At 47.4% G+C, this 26,052-nt stretch overlaps 1 protein-coding gene across 9 annotated transcripts in view; it reads right to left on the bottom strand.

Annotated features, from left to right (window-relative positions):
• Positions 1–13,238: 13,238 nt before the first annotated feature.
• Positions 13,239–26,052, bottom strand: part of PTPRS (protein tyrosine phosphatase receptor type S) — a 104,593-nt gene continuing 91,779 nt past the window's right edge. For all 9 annotated transcript variants that reach the window (XM_066274952.1, XM_066274958.1, XM_066274943.1 and 6 more), the window contains 12 exons: positions 24,492–24,589; positions 24,294–24,417; positions 23,554–23,729; positions 23,356–23,475; positions 20,269–20,423; positions 19,891–20,176; positions 19,528–19,706; positions 18,651–18,777; positions 18,444–18,569; positions 15,363–15,517; positions 15,069–15,204; positions 13,239–14,441 (listed from right to left, as the gene is read on the bottom strand). In XM_066274952.1, coding sequence (XP_066131049.1) covers positions 14,373–14,441; positions 15,069–15,204; positions 15,363–15,517; positions 18,444–18,569; positions 18,651–18,777; positions 19,528–19,706; positions 19,891–20,176; positions 20,269–20,423; positions 23,356–23,475; positions 23,554–23,729; positions 24,294–24,417; positions 24,492–24,589 — 1,751 coding nt within the window. In that variant the 3' untranslated portion in view covers positions 13,239–14,372. The remainder of the gene's footprint in view (positions 14,442–15,068; positions 15,205–15,362; positions 15,518–18,443; positions 18,570–18,650; positions 18,778–19,527; positions 19,707–19,890; positions 20,177–20,268; positions 20,424–23,355; positions 23,476–23,553; positions 23,730–24,293; positions 24,418–24,491; positions 24,590–26,052) is intronic.

Here is a 26,052-nt window from a genome sequence, read left to right as displayed (position 1 = left end):
TTTGTGAGTGGTGTAAGCTGGTGATCTAGTTTCATTTTTTTGCAGGTAGCTGTCCAATTTTCCCAACACCATTTGTTAAAGAGGCTGTCTTTACTCCATTGTATTTCCTTACCTCCTTTGTCAAATATCAGTTGTCCATAGAACTGTGGGTTTATTTCTGGGTTCTCTGTTCTGTTCCATTGATCAATATGCCTGTTCTTATGCCAGTACCAGGCTGTTTTGAGTACAATGGCCTTGTAGTATAACTTGATATCACGAAGTGTGATACCTCCCACTTTATTCTTCTTTTTTAAGATTGCTGAGGCTATTTGTGTTCTTTTTTGGTTCCATATAAATTTTTGGAATATGTGGTCTATATCTTTGAAGTATGTCATTGGTATTTTAATTGGTATTGCATTGAATTTATAAATTGCTTTGGGTAATATAGACATTTTAATGATGTTTATTCTTCCTAACCATGAGCACGGTATATGCTTCCACTTGTTTGTATCTTCCTTGATTTCTTTTATCAATGCTTTGTAATTTTCCGAGTACAAGTCTTTAGTCTCCTTGGTTAAGTTTTCTCCTAGGTACTTTATTTTTTTGGTTGTAATTGTGAAGGGGATTGTTTCCTTAATTTCTCTTTCTGACTGTTTATTGTTGGTGTATAAAAATGCCTCTGATTTCTGAATATTGATTTTATATCCTTCCACTTTGCTGAATTCATTTATCAGGTCCAGTAGTTTTTTGACTGAGACTTTAGGGTTTTGTATATACAATATCATATCATCTGCAAATAATGATAGTTTTACTTCTTCTTTTCCAACTTGAATGCCTTTTATTTCTTCTTCTTGTCTGATTGCTGAGGCTAGGACTTCCAGGACTATGTTAAATAAGAGTGGTGAAAGGGGGCACCCCTGCCTTGTTCCTGATCTTAAGGGTATTGCTTTTAATTTTTGCCCATTGAGTATGATGTTGGCTGTGGGTTTCTCATAGATGGCTTTTATCATGTTGAGGTATGTTCCCTGTATTCCCACTTTGCTAAGAGTTTTGATCAAGAATGGGTGCTGGATTTTATCAAATGCTTTTTCTGCATCTATTGAAATTATCATATGGTTTTTCTCCTTCTTTTTGTTTATGTGATGAATCACATTGATTTACGAATATTGTACCAGCCTTGCCTCCCCAGAATAAATCCCACTTGATCATGGTGTATGATTTTTTCCATATATTGTTGGATCCGGTTTGCTAATATTTTGTTGAGGATTTTAGCATCTATATTCATCAGAGATATTGGCCTATAATTTTCTTTCTTTGGCCCTGGCCGGTTGGCTCAGCGGTAGAGCGTCGCCCTGGCATGCGGGGGACCCAGGTTCGATTCCCGGCCAGGGCACATAGGAGAAGCGCCCATTTGCTTCTCCATCCCCACCCCCTCCTTCCTCTCTGTCTCTCTCTTCCCCTCCCGCAGCCAAGGCTCCATTGGAGCAGGGATGGCCTGGGCGCTGGGGATGGCTCCTTGGCCTCTGCCCCAGGTACTAGAGTGGCTCTGGTCTCGGCAGAGCGATGTCCCGGAGGGGCAGAGCATCGCCCCCTGGTGGGCAGAGCATCGCCCCTGGTGGGCGTGCCGGGTGGATCCCGGTCGGGCGCATGCGGGAGTCTGTCTGACTGTCTCTCCCCGTTTCCAGCTTCAGAAAAATACAAAATAAATAAATATATATATATATATATAAATTTTCTTTCTTTGTGTTGTCTTTGCCTGGTTTTGGAATCAGAATTATGCTCGCCTCATAAAAGGAGCTTGGAAGTCTTCCTTCCTCTTGAATTTTTTGAAATAGTTTGAGAAGGATAGGAGTTAGTTCTTCTTTCAATATTTGGTAGAATTCCACTGTGAAGCCATCGGCCCCGGACTTTTCTTTGTTGGGAGTTTTTTGATAACTGTTTCGATCTCATTTGGTGTAATCGGTCTGTTTAGGTTTTCTGATTCTTCCAGATTGATTTTTGGAAGATTGTATGTTTCAAGGAATTTGTCCATTTCATCTAGGTTGTCTAGTTTTTTGGCATACAGTTCTTCATAGTATTTTCTTACAATATTTTGTATTTCTGTTGTGTCAGTTGTTATTTATCCTCTCTCATTTCTAATTTTACTTATTTGAGCCCTCTCTCGCTTTTTCTTGGTGAGTCTAGTTAAAGGTTCATCAATCTTGTTTACCTTTTCAAAGAACCAGCTCCTGGTTTCATTGATCCTCTGTATTGTTTCTTTAGCCTCTATGTCATTTATTTCTGCTCTGACCTTTATTATTTCCTTCCTTCTACTACATTTGGGCTTTACTTACTGTTCTTTTTCTAGTTCTTTTAGATGCAGGGTTAAGTTGTTTATTTGAGCTTTATCTAGCTTCTGAAAGTGTGCCTGTAGTGCTATGAACTTCCCTCTCAGTACTGCTTTCACTGTGTCCCATAAATTTTGAGTTGTTGTATGCTCATTGTCATTCGTTTCTAGGAATTTTTTTATTTCTTCTTTGATCTCATTCTTAATCCATTCATTATTTAACAACCTGCTATTTAGTTTCCATGTGTTTGAGAATTTTTGAGCTTTTCTGTTGTGGTTCATCTCTAGTTTCATGCCATTGTGATCAGAGAAAGTGCTCGATATGATTTCAGTCTTCTTAAATTTGTTGAGAGCATTTTTGTGCCCTAACATGTGGTCTAAACTAGAGAATGTACCATGAGCACTTGAAAAGAATGTATATTCTGCTGCTTTAGGGTGAAAGGTTCTGAAGATATCTATTAAATCGAGTTGATCTAGTGTGTCCAATAAGTCTGCTGTTTCTTTGTTAATTTTCTTTCTTGAGGATCTATCTAGTGATGTTAGTGGAGTATTGAAATCCCCTACTATTATAGTATTACTGTTGATCTCGCCCTTTAAATCCATCAAAGTCTGCTTTAAAGATTTGGATGCTCCTATATTAGGTGCATAGATATTTATAATAGTTATGTCTTCCTGTTGGATTACTCCCTTTATCATTTTGTAGTGGTCTTCTTTATCTCTTACTATATCCTTTGTTTTAAAGTCCAATTTGTTTGATATAAGTATTGCTACCCCAGCTTTTTTTTCATTTCCATTTCCATGAAATGGTTTTTTCCATCCTTTTACCTTTAATCTATGTGTATCTTTTGTTCTAAGGTGTGTCTCTTGTAGACAGCATATGTATGGGTCCCGTTTTCTTATCCACGCAGCTACCCTATGTCTTTTGATTGGATCATTTAATCCATTTACATTTAAGGTTATTATTGATATGTAGTTGTTTATTGCCATTTTCTTCTTTAAAGGTGTATTCCTTTTTTGCTATATTCTTTTTCCACTTTGATCTGTTTACAACAGGCCTCTTAACATTTCCTGCAGCATTGGTTTGGTTGTAATGAATTCCTTGAGTTGTTTTTTGTCTGGGAAGCTTTTTATTTCTCCTTCGATTTTAAATGATAGCCTTGCTGGATAAAGTAGTCTTGGTTGTAGGTTCTTGTTCTGCATTACTTTGAATATTTCTTGCCATTCCCTTCTGGCCTCAAGTGTTTCTGTTGAGAAGTCGGATGTCATCCTTATGGGGGCTCCTTTGTAGGTGATAACTTTTTTTTCTCTTGCAGTTTTTAATATTTTCTCTTTATCACTTAGCTTTGGTATTTTAATTATGATGTGTCTTGGTGTAGATTTCTTTGGGTTTCTCTTTAATGGAGTCCTCTGTGCTTCTTGGACTTGTGAGAGTTTCTCTTGCATTAATTTAGGGAAGTTTTCAGCTATGATATGATTGAACAAAGACTCAATCCCTTGTTCTTTTTCTTCTTCTTCAGGAATCCCTATGATGCGGATGTTATTTCTCTTCATGTTGTCACAGAGCTCTCTAAGAGTTTCCTCTGACTTTTTTTTTTTTTCTTTTTCTGAAGCTGGAAACGGGGAGAGACAGTCAGACAGACTCCCACATGCGCCCGACCGGGATCCACCCGGCACACCCACCAGGGGTGAAGCTCTGCCTACCAGGGGGCGATGCTCTGTCCCTCTGGGGCATCGCTCTGTGGCAACCAGAGCCACTCTAGCGCCTGGGGCAGAGGCCAAGGAGCCATCCCCAGCGACCGGGCCATCTTTGCTCCAATGGAGTCTTGGCTGCGGGAGGGGAAGAGAGAGACAGAGAGGAAGGAGGGGGTGGGGGTGGAGAAGCAAATGGGCGCTTCTCCTATGTGCCCTGGCCGGGAATCGAACCCAGGTCCCCGCACACCAGGCCGACGCTCTACCGCTGAGCCAACCGGCCAGGGCTTCCTCTGACTTTTTGAGTCTCTTTTCTCTTTTCTTCTCTGCTTTCATGCCTTCATTCCAGTTGTCCTCCAACTCGCTGATTCAATCCTCAGCTTTATCTATCCTGTTTTTAATTCCTTCCATTGTGGTCTTTATTTCTGATATTGTATTTGTCATCTCCCACTGATTCTTTTTTATACTTGCTATTTTTTTATTTAGGTGTTCATAATGACCATCCATTGTTGTTCTAAGATCCCTAAGCATCCTTACAATCATTATTTTGAACTCCGCATCTGGAAGTTTGATTATTTCCATATCACTCAGTTCATCTCCTGAAGGTGTCTCTTGTGGTTTCATTTGGATTGCACTTCTTTGTCTTCTCATTGTCTGGTTTTGGGTGTTTTATTTGTAGGGTTGGTTGAGTCTAGGCTTGGTGTTGTCTGCCTCCAGTTTTCAGTTGTGTTATTTCTAGGTCTTCTTGGGTTGGTATCAGCTGTTATCTGTCATCCACTTTCGGATTTGGGCAGCTTTGAAGTCTTGATTTGTTTGTTTTCTTAACAGGTGATAGTCTTGTTAATGATCTCAGCAGGAGGCTTCCTTGAAACTGTATCCAGGAATGCAATGGGTGTAACCTGAGACTCTGAAGGCCTCTTTAGTCAGCTAATCTCACTGGGGGCAGGGTGTTTTCTCAGCTTCAGTAGGGGGAGGTGTATCTCAGATCTCCATGGAGACCTGAGTTACTGCCCCTCCTCCCCACTTCTTGTTTTCAGCTGTGTCTTGTTGCGCTGATTGGAGCTGGATAGATGTCCGGAGATCTCTGATCCGGAAGCAATTCAGCTCTGTTTTTTGAAAGGTTCAGTCCCTCCCCCAGCTATGGCCGCCTCCAGCATGGATGAGTCAGCTTTTTTAGGTTGTCTCCTTCATTCCTTAGCCCCTCACAGTCTGTCCCTCTCTCTTTCCTTTCCACTTGGGAGATAAGCTGGTCTTTTCAACACACCTCGCTCCCTGGTCGCCAGGCAAGTGGCTGTGAGCAGTAGTTTCAGCTCTTTTCCCTTGTGTGAGATCCCCTCTGGGCTCTCAGCCTCACGCCCCCCCCTCCATTCCTGTAAGCAGGGGAGATTCAGGCGCTCCCTACCAGGTTTTTTGTGGCTTCTTCTTTGCTCCTAGGTTTTTGAGAGCTGTTCTTGCAGTTCAGAGTTGGTTTTTCATGCTGATTTTTCCTAAATTGATTTGTATTCCAGTTTGGTGGTGAGAGCTGGGTGTCTGTGCGTCTGCCTACTCTGCTGCCATCTTTTTCTCCTATGGTTTCAGGTCTTAAACTTCAGTCTTTAATCCATTTTGAGTTTATTTTTGTATATGGTATGAGAAAGTGGTCCAATTATCCTTTTTTTTTCATCCACTAATTTTACTATAATCATCATCATCATTTCCTTTCTTCTTTGGTTCGGTCTTTTCTGAAACATAGAGTTCACAGTTAACTTGTACCAGGTAACACTGTGCATATCCTAGTGATATTTATTTATTTATTTTTCTTTTTTCTTTTTCTTTTTTTCATTTTTCTGAAGCTGGAAACAGGGAGAGACAGTCAGACAGACTCCCGCATGCGCCCGACCGGGATCCACCCGGCACGCCCACCAGGGGCGACGCTCTGCCCACCAGGGGGCGATGCTCTGCCCATCCTGGGCGTCGCCATGTTGCGACCAGAGCCACTGTAGCGCCTGAGGCAGAGGCCACAGAGCCATCCCCAGCTCCCGGGCCATCTTTGCTCCAATGGAACCTCGGCTGTGGGAGGGGAGGAGAGAGACAGAGAGGAAAGTGCGGCGGAGGGGTGGAGAAGCAAATGGGCACTTCTCCTGTGTGCCCTGGCTGGAATCGAACCTGGGTCCTCCGCACGCTAGGCCGACGCTCTACCGCTGAGCCAACCGGCCAGGGCCTATCCTAGTGATATTTAAAAAAAATGACTTCTCTTAAATAATTGCAACTGAGAGAGTGAACTCTGCCTGACTTTGCCTAGTGATGAGAGGTTCAAATGCAAAATGTGGGACAGTGTGGACTTCTCTTTTATATGGAAAATCGCCTATTTTGGGGGCTGTGAGTACATAATCATATATCTGAGTGTGCTGTGTGTGCTTGATAAGAAATAGAATCAGAGCTATCTGTGGCTGGAAATGTTCTTTGTTGAGCTGCACCAACTTCAGAAATAGACCAATAACGTTTTATGGTGGCTTTGTAATGTAATCTATTTGGGTTTTCTTATTTCCAGTATAATTGAAGACAATTCTTTCAAATGATCTAGGTAGGCAATCATATCTTTTGCAATAATGAAAGCTTTGGCTACCTGACTAGTCCAGCTGACTTGGTAGCAAGAGACTAGCTGGCCTGCAAAGCCTAAAATACTCATATTTAGTTCTTTACAGAAAAATTTTGCCAACTCCTAAAGTTTCTGCATGATCAAGTCAATATATTAGGTTATGGGACAGTTGTTTATTCTTTTTTTTAATTAAAAAACTTTTATTAAGTGAGAGGTGGCAAGGCAGAGAGACTCCCGCATGTGCCCCACCTGGGATCCACCCAGCAAACCCCCTACCAGGCGATGCTCTGCCCATCTGGGGCCGCTGTTCTGTTGCTCAGCAACTGAGCTATTTTAGTGCCTGAGGTGAGGCCATGGCACCATCCTTAGCGCCTGGGGCCAACTTTGCTCAAACCATGGCTGAGAGAGGAGAGAGAAAAAGAGAGAGAGAAAGGGGAGGGTGGAGAAGCAGACAGATGCTTCTCCTGTGTGCTCTGATCAGAAATCAAACCTGGGATTTCCACATGCTGGGCTGACACTCTACCACTGAGCCAACCGGCTAGGACCTAGTTGTTTATTCTTTTAATCAAATGCTTTGGAGTAATATTTCTCCCCTTTTCTATTGATAGATTTATTATTTTATTATTCTGATATACAAAAGTCATATAATGACATAATGGAGACCATATCTTCACACCCAACTTGAAAAATAGAACACTACATGACTTTCTGGATTTACCTGTGTAATCTGTATCCTTTCCTTCTGCTCAAAGGAAACATTTATTCCAAATTTGTGTATTGATGAGTTGCCCTAGTTTTATAATTTAGCTCCTACATTTAAGTCTCAGATCCATTTTGAGTCAATTTTCATATATATGAGGCAAGGGTCCAATTTCATTCTTTCGTATGTGGATGTCCAGCTGTCCCAGCACCATCTGTTGAAGAGACCATTCTTTCTTCATTGAATAATCTTGGCATCCTTGTCAAAAATCAATGGTCATAGATGCATGGGTTTGTTTCTGGACTTGCAATTCTGTTCCATTCATCTCTATATCTATCCTTATGCCAATATCACAGTGTTTTGATTACTGCAAGTTTTGAAATTGGGAAATTTGACTCCTCCAATGTTGTTCAATTTCAAGACCATGCCTTCTAGTCTGGGTCCTTTGCAATGCCATTTGAACTTGAGAATTGGCTTGGCCATTTCTGAAAAATAAAAGTCATTGCAATTTTGATAGGGATTGCATTGAATCTGTAGATTGCTTTTGATAATATTGCCATATAATTTTTATATATTTGCTGCTTATCTGTTTATTTCTAACTACTATTGCTTGCTTTATGTGTTTTAAAATATCCCATAATGAAATTACACATTTTCTTCTTGCTTCCTGCTTGTTTGGTCAGTGTATTTGAGATTCACTCATGTTGTGGGTCAGAGTTCTAATTGCTTCATAGTCACTGCTGTATATATTCCATTGTATGACCTTATAAAATTCTTTATGCATTTTCCTGCTGGTAGATATTTAAGTCGGTTGCAATTAAAAATTTTTTCCATTGAGAGAGAGAGAGGAGAGAGAAAGAAGCATCAACTCACTGTTCCACGTAGTTGTTCCATTTAGTTGTGCACTCATTGATTGCTTCTCTTAAGAGCCGTGAGCAGTGATAAAACCCATAACCTCGGTGTGCTGGAACGATGCTTTATCCACTGAACCACCTGGCCAGGGTCCCAATTTTTTCCAGTTAAAACATTTTTAATGTATTACACTTTGCACTTTAAAAAAAAAAATTTTTTTTAATTTTTCCGAAGCTGGAAACGGGGAGACAGTCAGAGTCCCGCATGCGCCCAACCGGGATCCACCCGGCATGCCCACCAGGGGGCGATGCTCTGCCCATCTGGGGCGTCGCTCTGTTGCATCCAGAGCCATTCTAGCGCCTGAGGCAGAGGCCACAGAGCCATCCCCAGCGCCCGGGCCATCTTTGCTCCAATGGAGCCTCGGCTGTGGGAGGGGAAGAGAGAGACAGAGAGGGAGGAGAGGGGGAGGGGTGGAGAAGCAGATGGGCGCTTCTCCTGTGTGCCCTGGCTGGGAATCGAACTTGGGACTCCTGCACGCCAGGCCGACGCTCTAACCACTGAGCCAACCAGCCAGGGCCTGCACTTTTTTTTTTTTTTTTTTTAACATACTTCCACTTTGGGTGCACCTGTAAGTCTCCTTGGCACATCGCGAGTCCACAAAAGATGTAGCTCAGAGTGTAATTGTTGGGTCAAAGTTTATGTATATCTTCAATTTACTAGATACTCTCAACTTGCTCTCCAAGGTAGCAATTTATTCTAACTCTAATTTGAATGTTTATTCTAACTCTAATTTCTAATGTTAAACTGTTCTTATTCTTTTAATGAGATGCTCTATTTGCATTGCTGGTATTTTCTTAGCCTTTTTGCATCTAGGCACATAAAAGGGATGTGCTACCCTCATACCCCAATGTATCCTTGTACAGTTTGAGCACCACTATATTTGTTCCCTTATAAGCTGACAGTTTGTAAAAAATGCAAATCATTTCTTCCTGAAGATTTCACAAAACTCACCTGAAAAACCACCTGGAAAGGATTTTCGTATGGAGAATAGATCCTTGATGATCATTTCAGTAATTTCTAAGATTACTCATTTTAATGACTCAATTTAATTTTGATTTATTCTTTTCTATTTTATCCTTTTATAGACGTAGTGGTATGAAGTTGTATATACACGCCTTAAAACCTCCTGTAAGATAGTTGGTCTGCTACCATCCTTAATGTTGTTTGTGCCATCTGCCTTTTAATAAATAAATTTTTATTAATTTTAATGGGGTGACATCAATAAATCAGGGTACATATATTCAAAGAAAACATGTCCTGGTTATCTTGTCATTCAATTATGTTGCTCGACCTGGAAGTGCTGAGGTCGCCCGTTTGAAACCCTGAGCTTGCCTGGTCAAGGCACATATGGGAGTTGATGCTTCCAGCTCCTCCCCCCTTCTCTCTCTCTGTCTCTCCTCTCTCTCCCTCTCTGTCTCTCTCTCTCCCTCTCTCTCCTCTCTAAAAATGAACAATTATGTTGCATACCCATCACCCAAAGTCAGATTGTCCTCCATCACCCTCTATCTAGTTTTCTTTGTGCCCCTCCCCCTCCCCCCATCTGCCTCTTTTATTGTTTATAAAGATCCAGCTTTTTATATTGTCATTTCCTTGTTGCTGCTGTAGTTTCCATTTATTAAATTCTGATTGCCTTAAAATGTTTTCCTTTGACTTACCTTGGGTTTGTTCTTTTTGTAGATGTTTAATTGAGAGCTTTAGTCTATCTTCAGTTATTTTCCTCCTAAATTCATATAAGGCTATGTATTTGCCTGAGTACTCCTTTGGCTGCTGTTTCATTCATATTGTGATCTTCCTCCCCCAGCAAATGCACCTGACTTTAAATTTACCTCTGAGCATATCTTCGGTTGCATCCCACTGATTTTTTTTAAATTATTTATTTATTTATTTATTTATTTTTTACCGAGACAGAGAGTGAGTCAGAAAGAGGGATAGACAGGGACAAACAGGAACGGAGAGAGATGAGAAGTATCAATCATTAGTTTTTCATTGAGCGTTGCAACACCTTAGTTGTTCATTGATTGCTCTCTCACATGTGCCTTGACCGCGGGCCTTCAGCAGACCGAGTAACCCCTTGCTGGAGCCAGCGACCCTGGGTTCAAGCTAGTGGGTTTTTTCCTCAAACCAGATGAGCCCACACTCAAGCTGGCGACCTCGGGGTCCCGAACCCGGGTCCTCTGCATCGCAGTCCGATGCTCTATCCACTGCGCCACCACCTGGTCAGGCACATCCCACTGATTTTTATTTGCAACAGTCTCATCACTCAGTTCCAAATAGTTTACAACTTATATGATTTAATTCATTATTTAACACTTCCAATTATGTGGATTCCAGGAGCTAGATGCCATTGATCTATAATTTTATTGCATTGTGGCAAGTCTTGACTCTTGAATTTTCCTTTATGATCTAACACAGGTTCTGCTTTTATGACAGCTGTTTGAACAGAATGTATATGTACAAAGTCCTATACATATCTATTTGATCAAGTTTGCTTTGTATTATAAATCTCAAGATCCTTATTTTGATAACTTGGTCTTTCTGTTCCCAAGTTAGGTTCAATCTCCAGCGCCACTGTGCTTCTTTCCATTCCTCCTCATGGGTGTTTTTGTTTAAACATTTAAAAATAATGTTAGAGATAGTGTATTGAGGTCACTTGCACCCAACAGCACACTACAGTGCATTGGCTCCTGACAAACCCATCATGATCGGTGGTGGCGCTCTGTTCTAGGCTGTCTTCCTGGTCTTGGGCTGTGGTGTGCGTGTGTGTGGCTGATACTGACCAGGAGCAGGCAGAGCTCAGAGATGCCTTTAACTCCCTCACTATGGCCATGGGGAATGGGTAGACCTGCGTCATCTTGAGTAAGAGACTTGACCTCTTAGGTCTTTTTTTCTTATTTTTATATTGTCAGTAGGATTGAGATTGCATGAGGTAAGCATAAAATAAGTGCTCAATAAATGGGAATGGATGTTATAGTATCCTGTGGCAGAGCCAAGGCAAATGAAGATATTTAGTGTCTTGGTAATCTTGCCTGTAGGTTAAGACAAGTCCTTAGGGCTCTCTTCTTCCAGAAGCCCTCAGGTAAATTCTTGTCTGCTTTTACCTACAACCAACCATAGTCATGAGCATCGTAAGGGCTAAATCACTGAACTGAGCATCATACATGTTCCTTTTTCTTGAAGATCCTCTTCATCCAGTTTCCAGTAAGGAGGGCAAGGTAGGTCCTAGACACTTAAGCCTCATGGACTTGGGAAACCAAAGGGGTTTTTACCATGGGGCTTTGAGGATTAAGTGTGAGTTCTCTGGGCGGAGGACTCATCTTAGGTGATTCAGCTAGGACTGAGCTTAGGTTTGAGTCTGATTTTTCTGTCCATTTTGTCCCACAACCTGACACTAGAAAGAAGATCCCTCTCCCTTATTGAATTCAGAAGTTAGGAGCCAAGTGATTTTTGTTAATACAAAAGAAACTACAAAATGCCCCATTAACTTCCACTTTCATATTTATTTTTATTTTTTGTTAGGATTTATTTTATTATTTTCTAGTTATTTGAATTGAAAGCTTGGTTCATATTGTTTTCTGATCGTGTTCATTACTGTATTTTCCTCTGGGTACCCCTTTGACTGCAATCCACAGATTTCATTACATAATATACTTATTTATAGTCTTTCTTTAAACCCATGCCTTATTTAGAAATGTTTTTAAAAATTTCTCACTTTAGGCCTTTTTGTGGAGGCAGACTTTACTGCAGAATCTACTCCACGGTGCCAAGATCTGGTTATTTTATCTAATATTTGTTTTTTTTAATTTGTAAAGCTGTCCACTGCTGGTTTTTCTAAATGTTGACTTTTTAAAAAATGGTCCATGTGTTTGAGAGATTGGGGGCTGGGGAATATAGGGGTTTTTTTTTTGTTTTGTTTTTAATTTTTCTGAAGCTGGAAACGGGGAGAGACAGTCAGACAGACTCCTGCATGCGCTCGACCGGGATCCACCCGGCACGCCCACCAGGGGCCACGCTCTACCCCTCCGGGGCGTTGCTCTGCCGTGACCAGAGCCACTCTAGCGCCTGGGGCAAAGGCCAAGGAGCCAACCCCAGCGCCCGGGCCATCTTTGCTCCAATGGAGCCTTGGCTGCGGGAGGGGAAGAGAGAGACAGAGAGGAAGGGGGGGGGGTTGGAGAAGCAAATGGGCGCTTCTCCTATGTGCCCTGGCCGGGAATTGAACCTGGGTCCCCCGCACACCAGGCCGACGCTCTACCGCTGAGCCAACCGGCCAGGGCCGGAATATAGGGTTTGATCAGCCTATTTGACTAAGTTTATTAATAGTGTTAGCTACATCTTCTATATATGTACGGACTACTTGATCTAATGGTTTCTAAAAGGAGTAATTCTGTCCTTTTCTAGGCTGGGCCCATGTCCTCACTAAAACCATCTCTCCTTGTCCCTGGGGCCTCTGTATGACCACAGAGTGAAGGATCTTTCATCCCATCTCTGGCTCTGAGTCAAGGTATAGACAGAATGGCCCACCCTCCATCTTCCAGGGTCTGATTCTGGCTTGGAGCATGGGTCCACTGGTAATAGTGCTCCTAACTCAATGCTTTCTTCTCTGGACTCAGCTCTCTCACCAGCCCTTCCAGAAAAGGTGGCATGGCTATGGTTAAGACTGACCAGAGTATGATTCCCTGCTCCATTTCAAACCTGTGTATATGATTTTGGGTTAGTGCCTGCCTTTCTCTGAGCCTCAGTTTCCTCATCTGTAAATTGGGTTGATGATGCCCATCTTAGAGATCTGGCTCCTGGTAGATGCTCAGTGGTGGTCACATTATAATCAACAAGAATAACTATGATCAATGAGGCAGACCCTGTAAGACCAGAACTTAGGTTCTAGCTTTAAGTCTTAGTACAGCCTCTTTAGACACTCTGATCTTGGACCAGCAACACCACCTCTCTGGGCCCCACTCCTCATTAGTCACACAATGGCATGAAAATACAGCTTTCCAGGCCCTGGTCAGCACCTAGGACAAGATGAGACAGACAGAGGCACGACAAAGATGCCACCAACGGCCGGGTTCACACGATCTTCCTTTAATACAAAGTTGATATATCTACATACACAGAGGTGGGAAAACCACCCAGCTGCTTCCATTTGAATAAACAGGGTCATGAGCAATGGCAGATCTGCTCTTGTACAAAGAGAAAAACTCACTTGCTCGGGGATGGGGGATACCGTCCTTTCTGCTTTTGCCCCAGAGTCCCAGGGGAAAGCTCCCTGAACGGGGCAATACACAGCCTCTCTGTCCCTGAAGAGGCGGAATCTCCTGTTTTCTTCATTCTTCCTCCTCAGGGGCAAGCGATGGGGGCTCGGGCTGCGGGCAAGGCTGGCTGCGGTCATCTCCTGGGGCGGTGCCCACACCACCCTGCCCACCTTCTGAACTATTCTTGATATGTCTGAGAATTTAATCATTAAAAAAAAAAAAGGTAAAAAAGAAACCAGGAGCAAAAGGACATCCTATTTCTTGAGTGAGGCACGGCTTCTGATGGCAGGAAAAAAAGCCAGCCACAGGGATAGCTGTCGTGGTGCGCACTTGCGGACACAGCCAGCACACAAGAACATTTTCTATGGTGAAAAAATAGACTGTGAAGATAACAGGAATAAGCAACATTTTTCTTTTTAAATTCGCTTACTGGCAAGTTACTTTTTTTTCTGTTTGTTTCTTCTTTAAAAAAATGGAAAAAAAATACGCTATTTAAAAAAAAGGAAATGTCACTGGATACAGTCACATGGAGTTTGAAAAGAAAGCTGAATTCTGCCCCCCTCCCCACCCCAGTGCCCCAGGATGCAGGCTGGAAGGCTCCTGGGGGGATGAGGGGTCCCGTCCCCGGCCCCTGCCCTCTGGTTCTGGGGAGAACCCCCATTTATTCACCATCCCCTCACCCGCCCCACCCCGGAACTGCTCGTTTTGGAATCCAAGGAAACGAGGAATGTGGCAAGTATCAGAAGGCGATGGCCTGTGCCAGGGAGGTTGCTGGGGCCGCGGGGGGGGGGGGGGGGGGGGGGGGGGGGGGGGGCTCGAGGGGCTGCGTTGTTCCCAGAGACCGTGCAGAAATGCTGCCACCGGGGTGCAGGCGTCCCGGGGCCTGCCCAACCTGGGCAGGAGCATCAGGAGCCGGTGCAGTTGGGCCGGACGACCATGGCTTTAGGTTGCATAGTGGTCAAAGCTTCCCAGATACTCCAGAGCTGCCTGGTAACAGAACTGGTACTCATCCTGTGGAGGCGGGGGTGGGGGTGGGGGACAGGAGCTGTCAGTGACTCCTGCTCCCTGTGGCCCACAGGAGCAGCCATCTCCTTAGCCTGGTGTGTGTCCCTTGCACGGGCTAACTCTGCAGCCTCAAAGTCCTCTCCTCTCTGCCTACAGGTCACACACATCTTATAAGACTCGACTGCTCAGCTGTCCCCTCCACCTGCCACCTGCCCCTCCAGGCTAGGAACCTGTAACTCCAGCTTTGTCTCTGTAGAGATGGGAGTTTCAGTACATTGTTTTTAAAATGCCCAACGAAGAATGCTATTGCAGGAAGACCCTCCCCACTCTGGGCCTCACTTTCCCCATCTGGGGAGAGGTTGGACTTTACAGTCTGTGGCCTGTACTAGGGCCCTGGCTGACTGAGCCATGAACTTTGAGACTAGAATGGAACCCTCTCCATCCATTCCAAAGGGCACATCTTGGCTCTGGACTTCAGCCTACTCTCATGTCAAGAGTTAACTAATCCCCTTTTAGTCCAAAGCAGGAAGCGATGAAGACCACCCATTCACAACAAGCCCACCTCACAGAGGAGGGGACTGTGGTTCAGGCGACAGAGCTGTGAGGCCAGGCCACCTCCCCCTCACTCCTCACCTCCGTCTGCACCATGGCTGGCCTCTGGGTCCGCAGCATCTTCACCGTCTGGAAGATGTCCACCACTCCTTCGTACCGCATCCGCTCCAGCACGATGCTGAGCGTGATGAAGACACCGGTCCTGCCCACGCCGGCACTGGGGGAGGGGGTGGCAGTTCAGGGCCAGGGGCTCTGGAGCCCCCACTTCTCCAGGCATGAAAATAGCCCAGACTGGACTGCCTGAGGCTGATGGCTATTCTCCTTAGGCCTGTCTCCCTAGACAGAAAATGGGCTGGGGCTTGGGGAGCAGCTCACCTGCAGTGGACAGAGATGGGGCCATCCTGGCCGAACTGTTCCTTAGTCTTGTGCACTTGGCCGATAAAGTCAATGAAGCCCTCCCCTGACTTTGGCACACCCTGTTCTGGCCAGTCCGTGAACTGGAACTGCCGGACAGTCCGGGACTGGCCGTCCTGGAAAGAAGAACCCAGTCTTGCTATTGAGGTCAGTGGTAGTCATGGTTGTTTTCTGGCCCTGCCAACCTCCACTCTGATCCTCCAGCCCAGCTAATAGCACCCTCCATCCCTCCTCATCCACCCTGATGACTCACTGTCCTTCACCTCTTCCCCTGAGATGCTCCGGTCTCACTGCCAACACCACTGTACCCCTCCATCTTCTGTTGTCTCGCTCCACAGACACCACCTTACATGGCCACTGTCCACCCCCCATCACGCCCAACAGCTCCTCTCTCCATATCTCCAATCCCATCCACCACAACCACAGTGCCAGCCAACACGACCATTCTCTGCCATCCTCCATCCTGTACCACCCACCTCCCTGTCCTCAGTCACCCTGCACCATCTCCAGGCACCACTGGAACCATCATCTTCCGTCCTTCACAACCCAGCAGCTCCATCTTCTACCAGCGCCAACCAACATCAGCACCTGTGCCCTTCGCCACCCAACCGCGCCATCTCCCCCCACCCTCCGTCTCTGTCACTCAGCGGACCACCTGAAACGGTCATCTCCCCCCTCCCCCTCCCCCCCCAACTTATCTTCTGCTGCCATGTCGTCCAACACCCCCTCCACCACCCACCATCGATAGAGCAGCGCCTCCCTCCTCCGTAGTTTCGCTTTCTATGGTTTCAGTTACCCGCTGTCAACCATGATCTGAAATCTGAATTATTTCTGGAATTTTCCATTTAATAAGCTTTAAGTGGTGTGACTTTCTGAGTAGTGTGATGAAATCTCACGCTGTTCTGCCTGGCACGGGAGTCACCCCTTGGTCCGGTGTGTCCACACTGTAGCTGCTCCCTGCCTATCAGTCACTTAGTAGCCATCTTGGTCTTCAGATCAACTGGTGTACGTGTTCAAGTTGCCCTTATTTTACTTCATATTGGCCCCAAAGCTACTCATATAACTTGTTACAGTATACTCTTATAACTGTTCTACTTTATTGTTGTTAGTGTCTTACTGTGCCTAATTTATAAATTTATAAAAAAAAATTATAATAGGTACATATGTCTAGGAGAAGACGGTCCATACAGGGTTCAGCACTATCCACCAAGTCAGGTATCCTCTGTGGGTCTTGGAACACATCCCCTACAGCTAAGTGGAGGACAACTGTACACATCACCCTGTATCACCACAGAGTACCCCCTAACACAGTGGTCCCCAAACTACGGCCCACGGGCCGCATGTGGCCCCCTGAGGCCATTTATCCAGCCCCCGCCGCACTTCCGGAAGGGGCACCTCTTTCATTGGTGGTCAGTGAGAGGAGCATAGTTCTCACTGAAATACCGGTCAGTTTGTTGATTTAAATTTACTTGTTCTTTATTTTAAATATTGTATTTGTTCCCGTTTTGTTTTTTACTTTAAAATAAGATATGTGCAGTGTGCATAGGGATTTATTCATAGTTTTTTTTATAGTCCGGCCCTCCAACGGTCTGAGGAACAGTGAACTGGCCCCCTGTGTAAAAAGTTTGGGGACCCCTGACCTAACACTATGCCCTCCTATCATATCATCCACCATTGCCAGCTCCCAACCTTTGACCACCCCATGTCACCTTCCACCGACGGTCTCCATTTCCACCAACCACTCTCCCTCCTTGCCAGTCCTGTCTCCCACTACCCAGCAGTGCCATCTGGATCCTCGCCCTCTGCCACTCCCACTCCTCACAGCCCAGCGGCACCACTTCCCCATCCATCTCCACTGTCCAAGGAATGTTATCTTCCTCTGATGTTCTCTATCCTCCTTTCCCATCATCTGCTTTTCCCCAATCACATTCTCTACAGCAAAATGGTGACATCCAATGCCATCTCACCCTAAAAATCTCAATCCTCCACCACTTGCCAGACCCTTTCTCCAAGCCTGCCTTCCTCTATCTACAGCACTGTCAACCACCAGTGAATGTTTACCATTCTCTATATTCAGAAGTCATTTTCCATTGATTTTCTTCACCACCCCCTACTGGCTCTTCTCCAATCTCTTCTTCCTCCGTCCATTGCTGATAACACATCACCCTCGCTGGCCTGTAGCACCATGTTCCATGGGCATTACCCATCTTTTGTCCACACATTTCCATTCTCAATCCTCTCCCATTCAGCGCCATTCTTGTTCACACCCACTTCCGCCATCCAACAGTACACTCTCCCACCAATTCTCCAATCCCACAGCCCCGTCTTATACCACCCAACAGTGTGACCAACGATGATGATCATTGGCTTTGCCAGCCACTGGCAACATCCTGACGGCGTCTTCCCAACCCCCATCATCCTACCTCTGCATTCTCCAATCCCCTCTTCTACCACTCACTTTGATCCTCTGTAACCCAACAGGGCCACCGTCCTGTGTTAGTCTTTATCTATTGCCATCTGATAGCTACTGTTCTCCCACCATCCAATACCACTATCCTCCACTGAGTCCTTATCAAACACCTCTGCTCTGCTTCTCATCTCTCCCTACTGCCCTGGTGCCAAGTCCCACCACCTCACTCTCATTGTCACCACCCCTTTCCGTTCCACAGCTCCAGTTTCCGCCACCAGCAGCATCAAGCCATCACATCTCCCCCCAGCCTCTGCCTTCTCACACTACCCAGGCTGCTGCTTCCAGGGCACACTGCTCACTCCCTTTCACATTATCCCCGTGGGCTGTGTTCCCTAAGAGTGGGGTTACACATGCTCCAGTGGGGACACTATAGGACAGCACAGGGACACAGTCCTCTCTTCTACCCACTTGGTGGCAGGAGAGATCGGTCAACTCACTCTTTTTCCTCCCAACCCTTATGCTCATTCCTACCCCCTGGGTCTTTGCTTCTGCCCCCAACTAGAGAAGCGCTCTCCAGATCACCAGGGAAACAGAGCCAGCCTGGGCTCTTGCCAACCTGTCCCCACACTTACCCGGGCGTCTGTGACCTTGAATTCTCGCAGGATGTACTGTGGCATGTTGTATTCCGCCATTGGGTCCACCACGAAATACTGGTAGCGGGCGGAGCGCTCAGCTGGCCAGTACTGGTGACATTTTTCCTATTGAGGGGATGATGTCTGTGGTCAGCCCTGTCCAAGTCCCTGCTTGCCTGGGCCCTGCCCTCCATGATCCCCACGTACCCGGCCCATCTCCCGCAGCTTGGTGAGCATCACCACAATGGTCGAGTTGTTCTCCCACAGCATACGCCAGAAGTCCTCCGTGGTTTCTGCCAGCGGTCCCTGTGTTGCGATGTAGGCCTTCTGCTGCCTGTGGGGTGGGGCTGTGAGGGCAGGGCTCGGGGAGGCCTGGGCCTGGCTTGATGCTGCCTAACTGGTCAGGAGCAAAGCAGGACTCCACACCTGCAGCATGCCAGCCTTCCTTGGAACGGGTAGCCAGTGGACCATCTCCCTCTGTCTTATTCAGCTTTCCCAATGACCCCACTTTGCACATGGGAAATCCTCAGGATTTGTTCCAGCTCGCTACACTGTCCGCTGACCTCACTGCTTCACCTCCCTTAAGTGCCAGTAAACTAGTTTCTGCTGTTGGCACAGACCAAGTTCTCGCTCACACCAGGGCCTCTGCACAGGCAGTACCTTCTGCCTAGACACCTGCCTTGGCCAGTTTTTCAGCATCAGCAGCATTGACATTGAAGGTTTGATCACACTCTGTGACCAGGCACTGATCTGGGGAAAGCCCTGGCCTCTGCCCACTACATGCCACCCCCCAAACACACACTCAGATCATCACAATCAAAATCCCTAAGCATTGCTAAATTTCCCCTGGGTGGCAGAATTGCTCAGATCGAGGACCACCAATATATATATTTAAAAAACAAATCGTGTTATAGACAGCAGCCACTAGTTATATACATGCTGGAAGACTCCCTCTGCCTCAACTGAGACTGCACGGGGCTGGCAGTATCTGTGCAGCTTGTCTCCCAAGTAAGAATGGAGGCCCCTTGGGGACAAGGCTGGAACCCTTCTGGTGCCCCACTATTGCCAGGCAAAGGGGAGGTACCTGTAGCCATCAATAAAGCTGGCATTGATATAGTCGGAGCCTTCAACGCCCCGGATGGGCTGTAGGCAGACCCGCGTACTCTCATATGGCATGATGTTTACCAGGCGGTTCTTGAACTTGTTACAAGGCAGATTGGCACTGATGAATCGGGATGTGTGGGCTTTGGAGTTGGCTAGCCGCTGTGGGGACAAGGAGGCGGGGGCTGCCATCAACACAGCCGCCAGCCAGAGCACTGATGGTGGAACGGAAAGCAGGGGAACACCACCCCCAAACTCTGGTCCCCACCGTTAGGGGTAACTTCAGTCTACAGCTCCTCAGTCCCCTCTCATCCCACCCACAGCAGGCCTCCACCTCCTTTCCCACCTTGAACTCGAGTTCCATGCCAGTGACATGCTCGCCGGGCTCCACCTGCGCCAGCTTCTGAATGTAGGTGTAGAGGCTGCGGGCAGGCACCTCCGTGTTGCCGCAGCCCACGGCCTCCAGCAGGGCCTCATGGATGAAGCTGTACTGGTCCTCAGTCTGCACCATGTAGTTGCGCTGGGACCGCATGAGTGTCACGTGGCCATACACATCCACCGTCTTCTCAGGTTTGATCCGCTCCAGCATGGCATCAATGACAATGAAGCAGCCAGTGCGGCCCACGCCAGCACTATGGGGAGAGGTGTGGCGATCAGGGACCCCTTAGGAGAGGGGGACAAGGCAGGGCATGCAGAACAGGGCAAAGGACAGGGATGGGAATACCTGCAGTGGACCACAATGGGGCCAGCATCTGGGGGATTGCAGGTCTTGACTCTCCGTAGGAAAGCGAGGAAGGGTGTCGGGTACTCAGGCACTCCGTGGTCCGGCCACGCTGTGAACTGGAACTGGCGGACTTCACGTTTCTCGCTGGAGCCATTCTGGGAGCCACAGAGACACTGCCTGTCTGTCATGCAGCCAACCACCCACAGGCAGAGGACACCCAACACACACCTCCCGACCACTGTACCCAAGTGTCCCCTAGACACAGAGGAGTCTCCACAATGAAAGTTGTGTGCCTGCCTCACACAATGCAGCCAACACTGTGCCCCAACTTTCTCCCCAAACCTGCTCCCTCCATCTCAGCTGATGGTGGTTCCATCCTTCCAGGTGCTCTGACCAGAACTTAAGTCACCCTCGACTCAACCCCCTTCCTATATCCAACACAACAGCAACACTGTCAACTGCCTTCAGAGTCTGTCCCAAACCTGCCCCCTTCTTGCTCTCCTCATGGTGGTCACCATGGTCCACCCCATCATCGCCCTGGGACCATGTGAGTGTGCCCTGGTACCCCCAGTGTACTGGTGTCACTCCCACAGCCTGTTCCCCACACAGCAGCCAGCATCTGTGAGCATGAGCCAGGTCCCCCACTTCCTTTGCCTACAACCCTTGAAGGCTCCCACTTCCCTTGGGGGAAAAGTCCAACTCCTCCCTGAGGCCCACTAGGCCCTGCACAACTTGCCCCATCAACTCCTTGACCTTGATTCCTCCCTCTCTCCTCATTGTTCCCTCAGCCCTAGCCACATAGCCTTCTCATTGTTCCTCCAACATGCCAGGCACAGTCCTGCCCCCGGGCCTTTGCACAGGCTGTGTCCGCTGCCTGGAATGCTATTTCTACATACCTCCTCATGGCTCCCTTCCTCAATTCCTCCAGGTCCCCCAGTACACATTCTACTTTATTTTAATCCTACATGTATGATTTGTTATTTTTGGACCTTGGTCTCAGAGGGGTTTCTGTAAACTTGATCCTCTCCCAAAGGCAAGGGAAATAAAAGAAAAAAACAATGAACGGACTGTATCCAATCGAAAGGCTTCTGCACTGCAAAAACCAATGAAACGAAAGGCAACCAACCAAATAGGAGAAGACACTTGTAAGTGATACATCCAATAAAGGATTAATATCCAAAATATATAAAAAAACTAAAAAAAAACTGATTAAAATATGGGCAGAGGACCTGAACAATTTTCCAAAGACATACAAATGGCCAATAGCTATACGAAAGATGCTCAGCTTCACTATTAGGAAAATGCAAATCAAAACCACAATGATACACCACCTCACTCCTGTCAGATTGGCTAATATCAACGAGACAAGTGTTGGAGAGGCTGTGGAGAAAAGGGAACCCTCATTCACTGCTGGTGGGAATGCAGACTAGTACAGCCATGGAAAATAGCATGGAAACTCCTAAAAATTTTAAGAATAAAGCTGCCATATGACCCAGCAATCCCTCTTTTGGGTATCTATTCAAAATACTTGAGAACTCTTACACATAAAGATATATGTGCCCATATGTTCCTGGCAACATTATTCACGGTGGCCAAGACATGAAATCGACCTAAGTGTCCTTTTAAGGATCAATGGATAAAGAAGATACAATGAAATATTCAGCCATAAAAAAGTTGAAATTTGCGACAACCTGGATGAATATTGAGAATATTACGTTAAGTGAAATAATTTAGACAGAAAAGAACAGGAACATATGGAACAACAAATGAACAAACTCATTGATACAGGCAACAGAATGGTGGTTACAGAGGGGAAAGGGAGAGGACAGTGAGGATAAAGGGGGTCAAATATACATTGACGGAAGGAGACCAGACTTTGGGTGGTGAGCACACAGTGGAGTACAGAGATGTCACATTATAAAGATATATAGCCTGACCAGGCGGTGGCGCAGTGGATAAGAGCGTCGGACTGGGATGCAGAGGACCCAGGTTTGAGACCCCAAGGTCACCAGCTTGAGCACAGGCTCATCTGGTTTGAGCAAAAGCTCACCAGCTTGGACCCAAGGTCACTGGCTTGAGCAAGGGGTTACTTGGTCTGCTGAAGGCCCACGGTCAAGGCACATATGAGAAAGCAATCAATGAACTAAGGTGTTGCAACAAAAAACTAATGATTAATGCTTCTCATCTCTCCATTCCTGTCTGTTTGTCCCTATCTATCCCTCTCTCTCTCTGTCTCTGTAAAAAAAAAAAAGAAAAAAAAAGATATACAATTGAAACTTACATAATGTTATCAACCAATGCCATCCTAATACATTTAATTTAAAAAGACTTGTTATTTTCATGTTTTTTGTCTGTGTCTTGTCCACTAGACTAAGCCCCACAAGGTGAGGATATTTGTCTGTCTTGGTCCCACCTGTTTCCCAGTGCCCAGGTGAGGATCTGACACACAGTGTGTGCTTAATAAGTATGAATGAACTAAGAATTCTTACTCCCTCCTCCTGTCCACCTGCTCAGTCTTCTGGCACTCGGGCCAGGTGTGTGCTCATGTTGAGAGGGGACCTGACTGGAGTCAGGGGAGCATCGTGGTGCTAGTAGCCCCTCCTCTTCCCATCACGACAATAAAGTAAGTTCCCTGGATTGCAAACTGCCACAACTGAAAACCACTGATAGAGAAGACAGATGGAACCATAATATGTATCTCGAGACTACCTTTGTCCCAGCCTTGACTTCCCAAGGCCAGCAAGGTCTCTGTGTGTTCCAACCAAGACTTAAGGCTCGTTACGGGCAGGGGTTAGACTCTGCCAGAACTCTGTCAGAGGTCTCGGGCAGGTAAGGCCAGAGAATAAGGGGTCAGGTAACACCTGGGACATAACTGATGGCAAGAGGATAACAGTTTTATTGCTAGGTGGGTTCTGTTGGTTTTGTCCTCCTGCGGTGACCAGAGACAAGAGGCATGAGAATGTGGTCAGCCTGGGTCAATATGCTTGGTTATCTCTGATAGGAAGTTCCCAGGGCAGAAGCTGGGGTCCTGTCTTCCTCCTGCGCCCAGCATCCCTCCCGTGGCCTCTAGCTCCGGCTGAGGCCTACCTTGTGCAGGGAGAACGTCCGCACACAGAATGTGGCCAGCTCGATGGTGTCCAGCAGCGTTACCTGGATGAAGCCGTAGGTCTCCGTGCCCCTGTTGGGCCAGTACTGATCACATTTGATCTGTGCCGAGCAAGAGACCAGAGGTGAGGGTGTGCCGGCCTGGCTGGGGGCTCTGGGGCGGTGGGACTCAGGCCTCACCCGTGATTTCTCCTCTAGCCGTGTCATCATGACAATGGTAGCTGAGCGCTGCTCCCACACCATTCGCCAGAAGTCACCAAAGGTCTCGGGCAGCGGCCCCTGCGTGGCGATGTATGCGTTCTGCCGCCTGTAGCCGTCCACATAGTTGGCATTGATGTAATCACTGCCCACGATGCCTACGACCAGGGTGAGAAGCCAGAGATCAGTGGGGGTGCCCTGTCCTTCTAGGCTGGCTACATGTGGTCCACCTGGAAGCCCTCCTGGGGTGCCCTAATCTGCCCTCAAGGAAATGGTGAGGCATGGACTTCAGGACTTTTCCACCTCAGCACTACTACCATTTGGGGCCGGATCATTCTCTGTGGGGGGCCGTCCAGTGCCCTGGCCTCTACCCTCTTAATATCATTAGCAACCTCCTCTTCCAACTTGTGATCATGAAAATGTCCCTAGACACTGCCAAACGTCCCTTGGCAGAATTGCCCCAACTGAGAATCAGTGATGTAAAGTGACAGATGGAAACAGGTCATGGGTAAGAGTCACTGGTTAAATACGAATCAGAAAATTCCCAGAGACCTCTGGCTAGTGTTGGAGCAGGCCTGAGACCAGAATCAGGCTTCAGTTTCCCTATCTGTGCCTGAACCTGTCCATGCTGGCCCTGCCCCGTGGCCAACAGGAGGCGTGGAGTCCACGTGCTATTCTGGGAAGCGAAAAAGGGCAGGATGGCACCAAGGCCCTCACGTTACCTTCGATTGGCTGGAGGATGACGCGGGAGTGGTCGTAGGCGATGACATTGGCATAGCGGTTCTTGGGTTTGTTCACTTCCAGGTTGGAATGCTCCCACGTGAACTGCTGGCCTGGGTCAATGGACTGTGGGAGAAGGTGGGAACTGTCAGGGTGGGCACTACAGGGTCCAGGATGGTGGGAGGCAGGGTCCAGCTTACCTCGTACTCCTGTGAGAGCTTGAGGCTGTCATTAGCCTTGAGGCGTTCTGTGTGTTCTGCCATGTCTGAGATGGGGATTGGTGGGTGGCTGAGCATGCCTGTGGGGAGAGCAGACATAAATGGTGTGGGCTGGTCACCAGGGGGCCAGCCTAGAGGCTGGGGGTGGGGGTGCTCTACAGAGTGAGTCTACAATGGATGAGCTGCAGTTAGAGGGCGTGGTGGGGGTAGGGACCCCAGGCCTGAGGGTCTGAAGTGGAGCATCAGAGGCTGAAGTTCCTGGCGGAGCCCCACTCCTCTGCTCAGACTGTCCTCCCACTCCATCTCAGCTCAGGGGGCGCTGCCCCAGAGGACCTGAAGCTCCTAGTGCCTCGTGGCAGGAAGCAGGCGAATGACACAGAAATGACGAAGCAGATGGCAGCTACCTGGGCCTCCAGAAACACTGTTCCCTGGGATGGGAGACGAATACTCCTTTCTGCCCCCTTGGGATCAGAGGGCCTGAAGTTCTCTGCCAGGTAGAGCTGAGGGACTGCAGGGGAGACATGTCCCCTTCCATCTGTGCACCAGCCCAGGGCAGGTGTGCTGAGCCCCTGACTCTGAGGGCTGGTTTCTCATCTAATACATGAAGTGGATGACCCTGGTCTTCAGAGCGCCTGGGGGGTTGCCTGAGGTAGTGGGGTGGGTCTGGTTCCTTCCCGAGCTGGCACTACACATGCACTCACACGGAGCTACAAGCCGCCACAGAAGCAGTGGTGTTGAACAGTGCCAGGCCAGCAGGTAAACAACTTGTTCTGACTGGTGCTCTGGGAGCCCACCTCCGCGGGGTTTGAGGCATGTGCCTGTGGCTCTCCTTGTCTGTTACATGGGGGGGCTCCTGTTCTTACGTATGTATGTGTGTCTCAGCTACATACCTGCTGCCACCCCCCCACACACACAGTCACAACCAGCACCCTAAGGGCACAATGGACCAGACCTCCCCCAGAAACCAGTGCAGGACAAGTGGGCAGAGAGAGGTGGCGGGATGGAGAAACCGAAGATGGAAACAAACGAGGGGTGGTGGGGGGTACGGGAGCCGAGAACAGAAAGACACAGAAACTAACTTTCAAAGTGAAACCCCGGCTCCCTGAGGGGGCTGCTGAGGCCTGAATCTGCAGAAACAGCAAACAATAAAGAAATGAAAACACGCTGGGGGCTCGCCTCCCCCACCCCTTGGTGGGTGCACGCACAACAGCCTGCCGACAGACGCCAAGGGCAGAGCAACTTCAACAATGAGGGCCGCAGGCTGCGGGCCTGACCCAGGGCCTAGAGGGGCTGCTGTGTTTCCCTCTGCCTGGGCTTCAGCCATAACGTGGGGAAGATCCCAAAATTTTAGGTTCTTCTGTCAATGTGTCACCCCAAACCAACCTGGCCTTGGGCCCCCTGTTGGGGTCACGAGAGGGTATTTTGGAGAAGAATGCAGAATGGGAGGGAGAAACTTGGGGGCAGAGGAAGGACATGTGGGCCCATGCCATGAACTTTAAGGAGGACAGCAGCCACCAGTTAAGCTCATGTGTTTAAAATCCTC

The sequence above is a fragment of the Saccopteryx bilineata genome, chromosome 1 (assembly GCF_036850765.1).
Source record: "Saccopteryx bilineata isolate mSacBil1 chromosome 1, mSacBil1_pri_phased_curated, whole genome shotgun sequence".
NCBI lineage: Eukaryota > Metazoa > Chordata > Mammalia > Chiroptera > Emballonuridae > Saccopteryx > Saccopteryx bilineata.
This window is presented reverse-complemented; position numbering and strand designations above follow the sequence as displayed.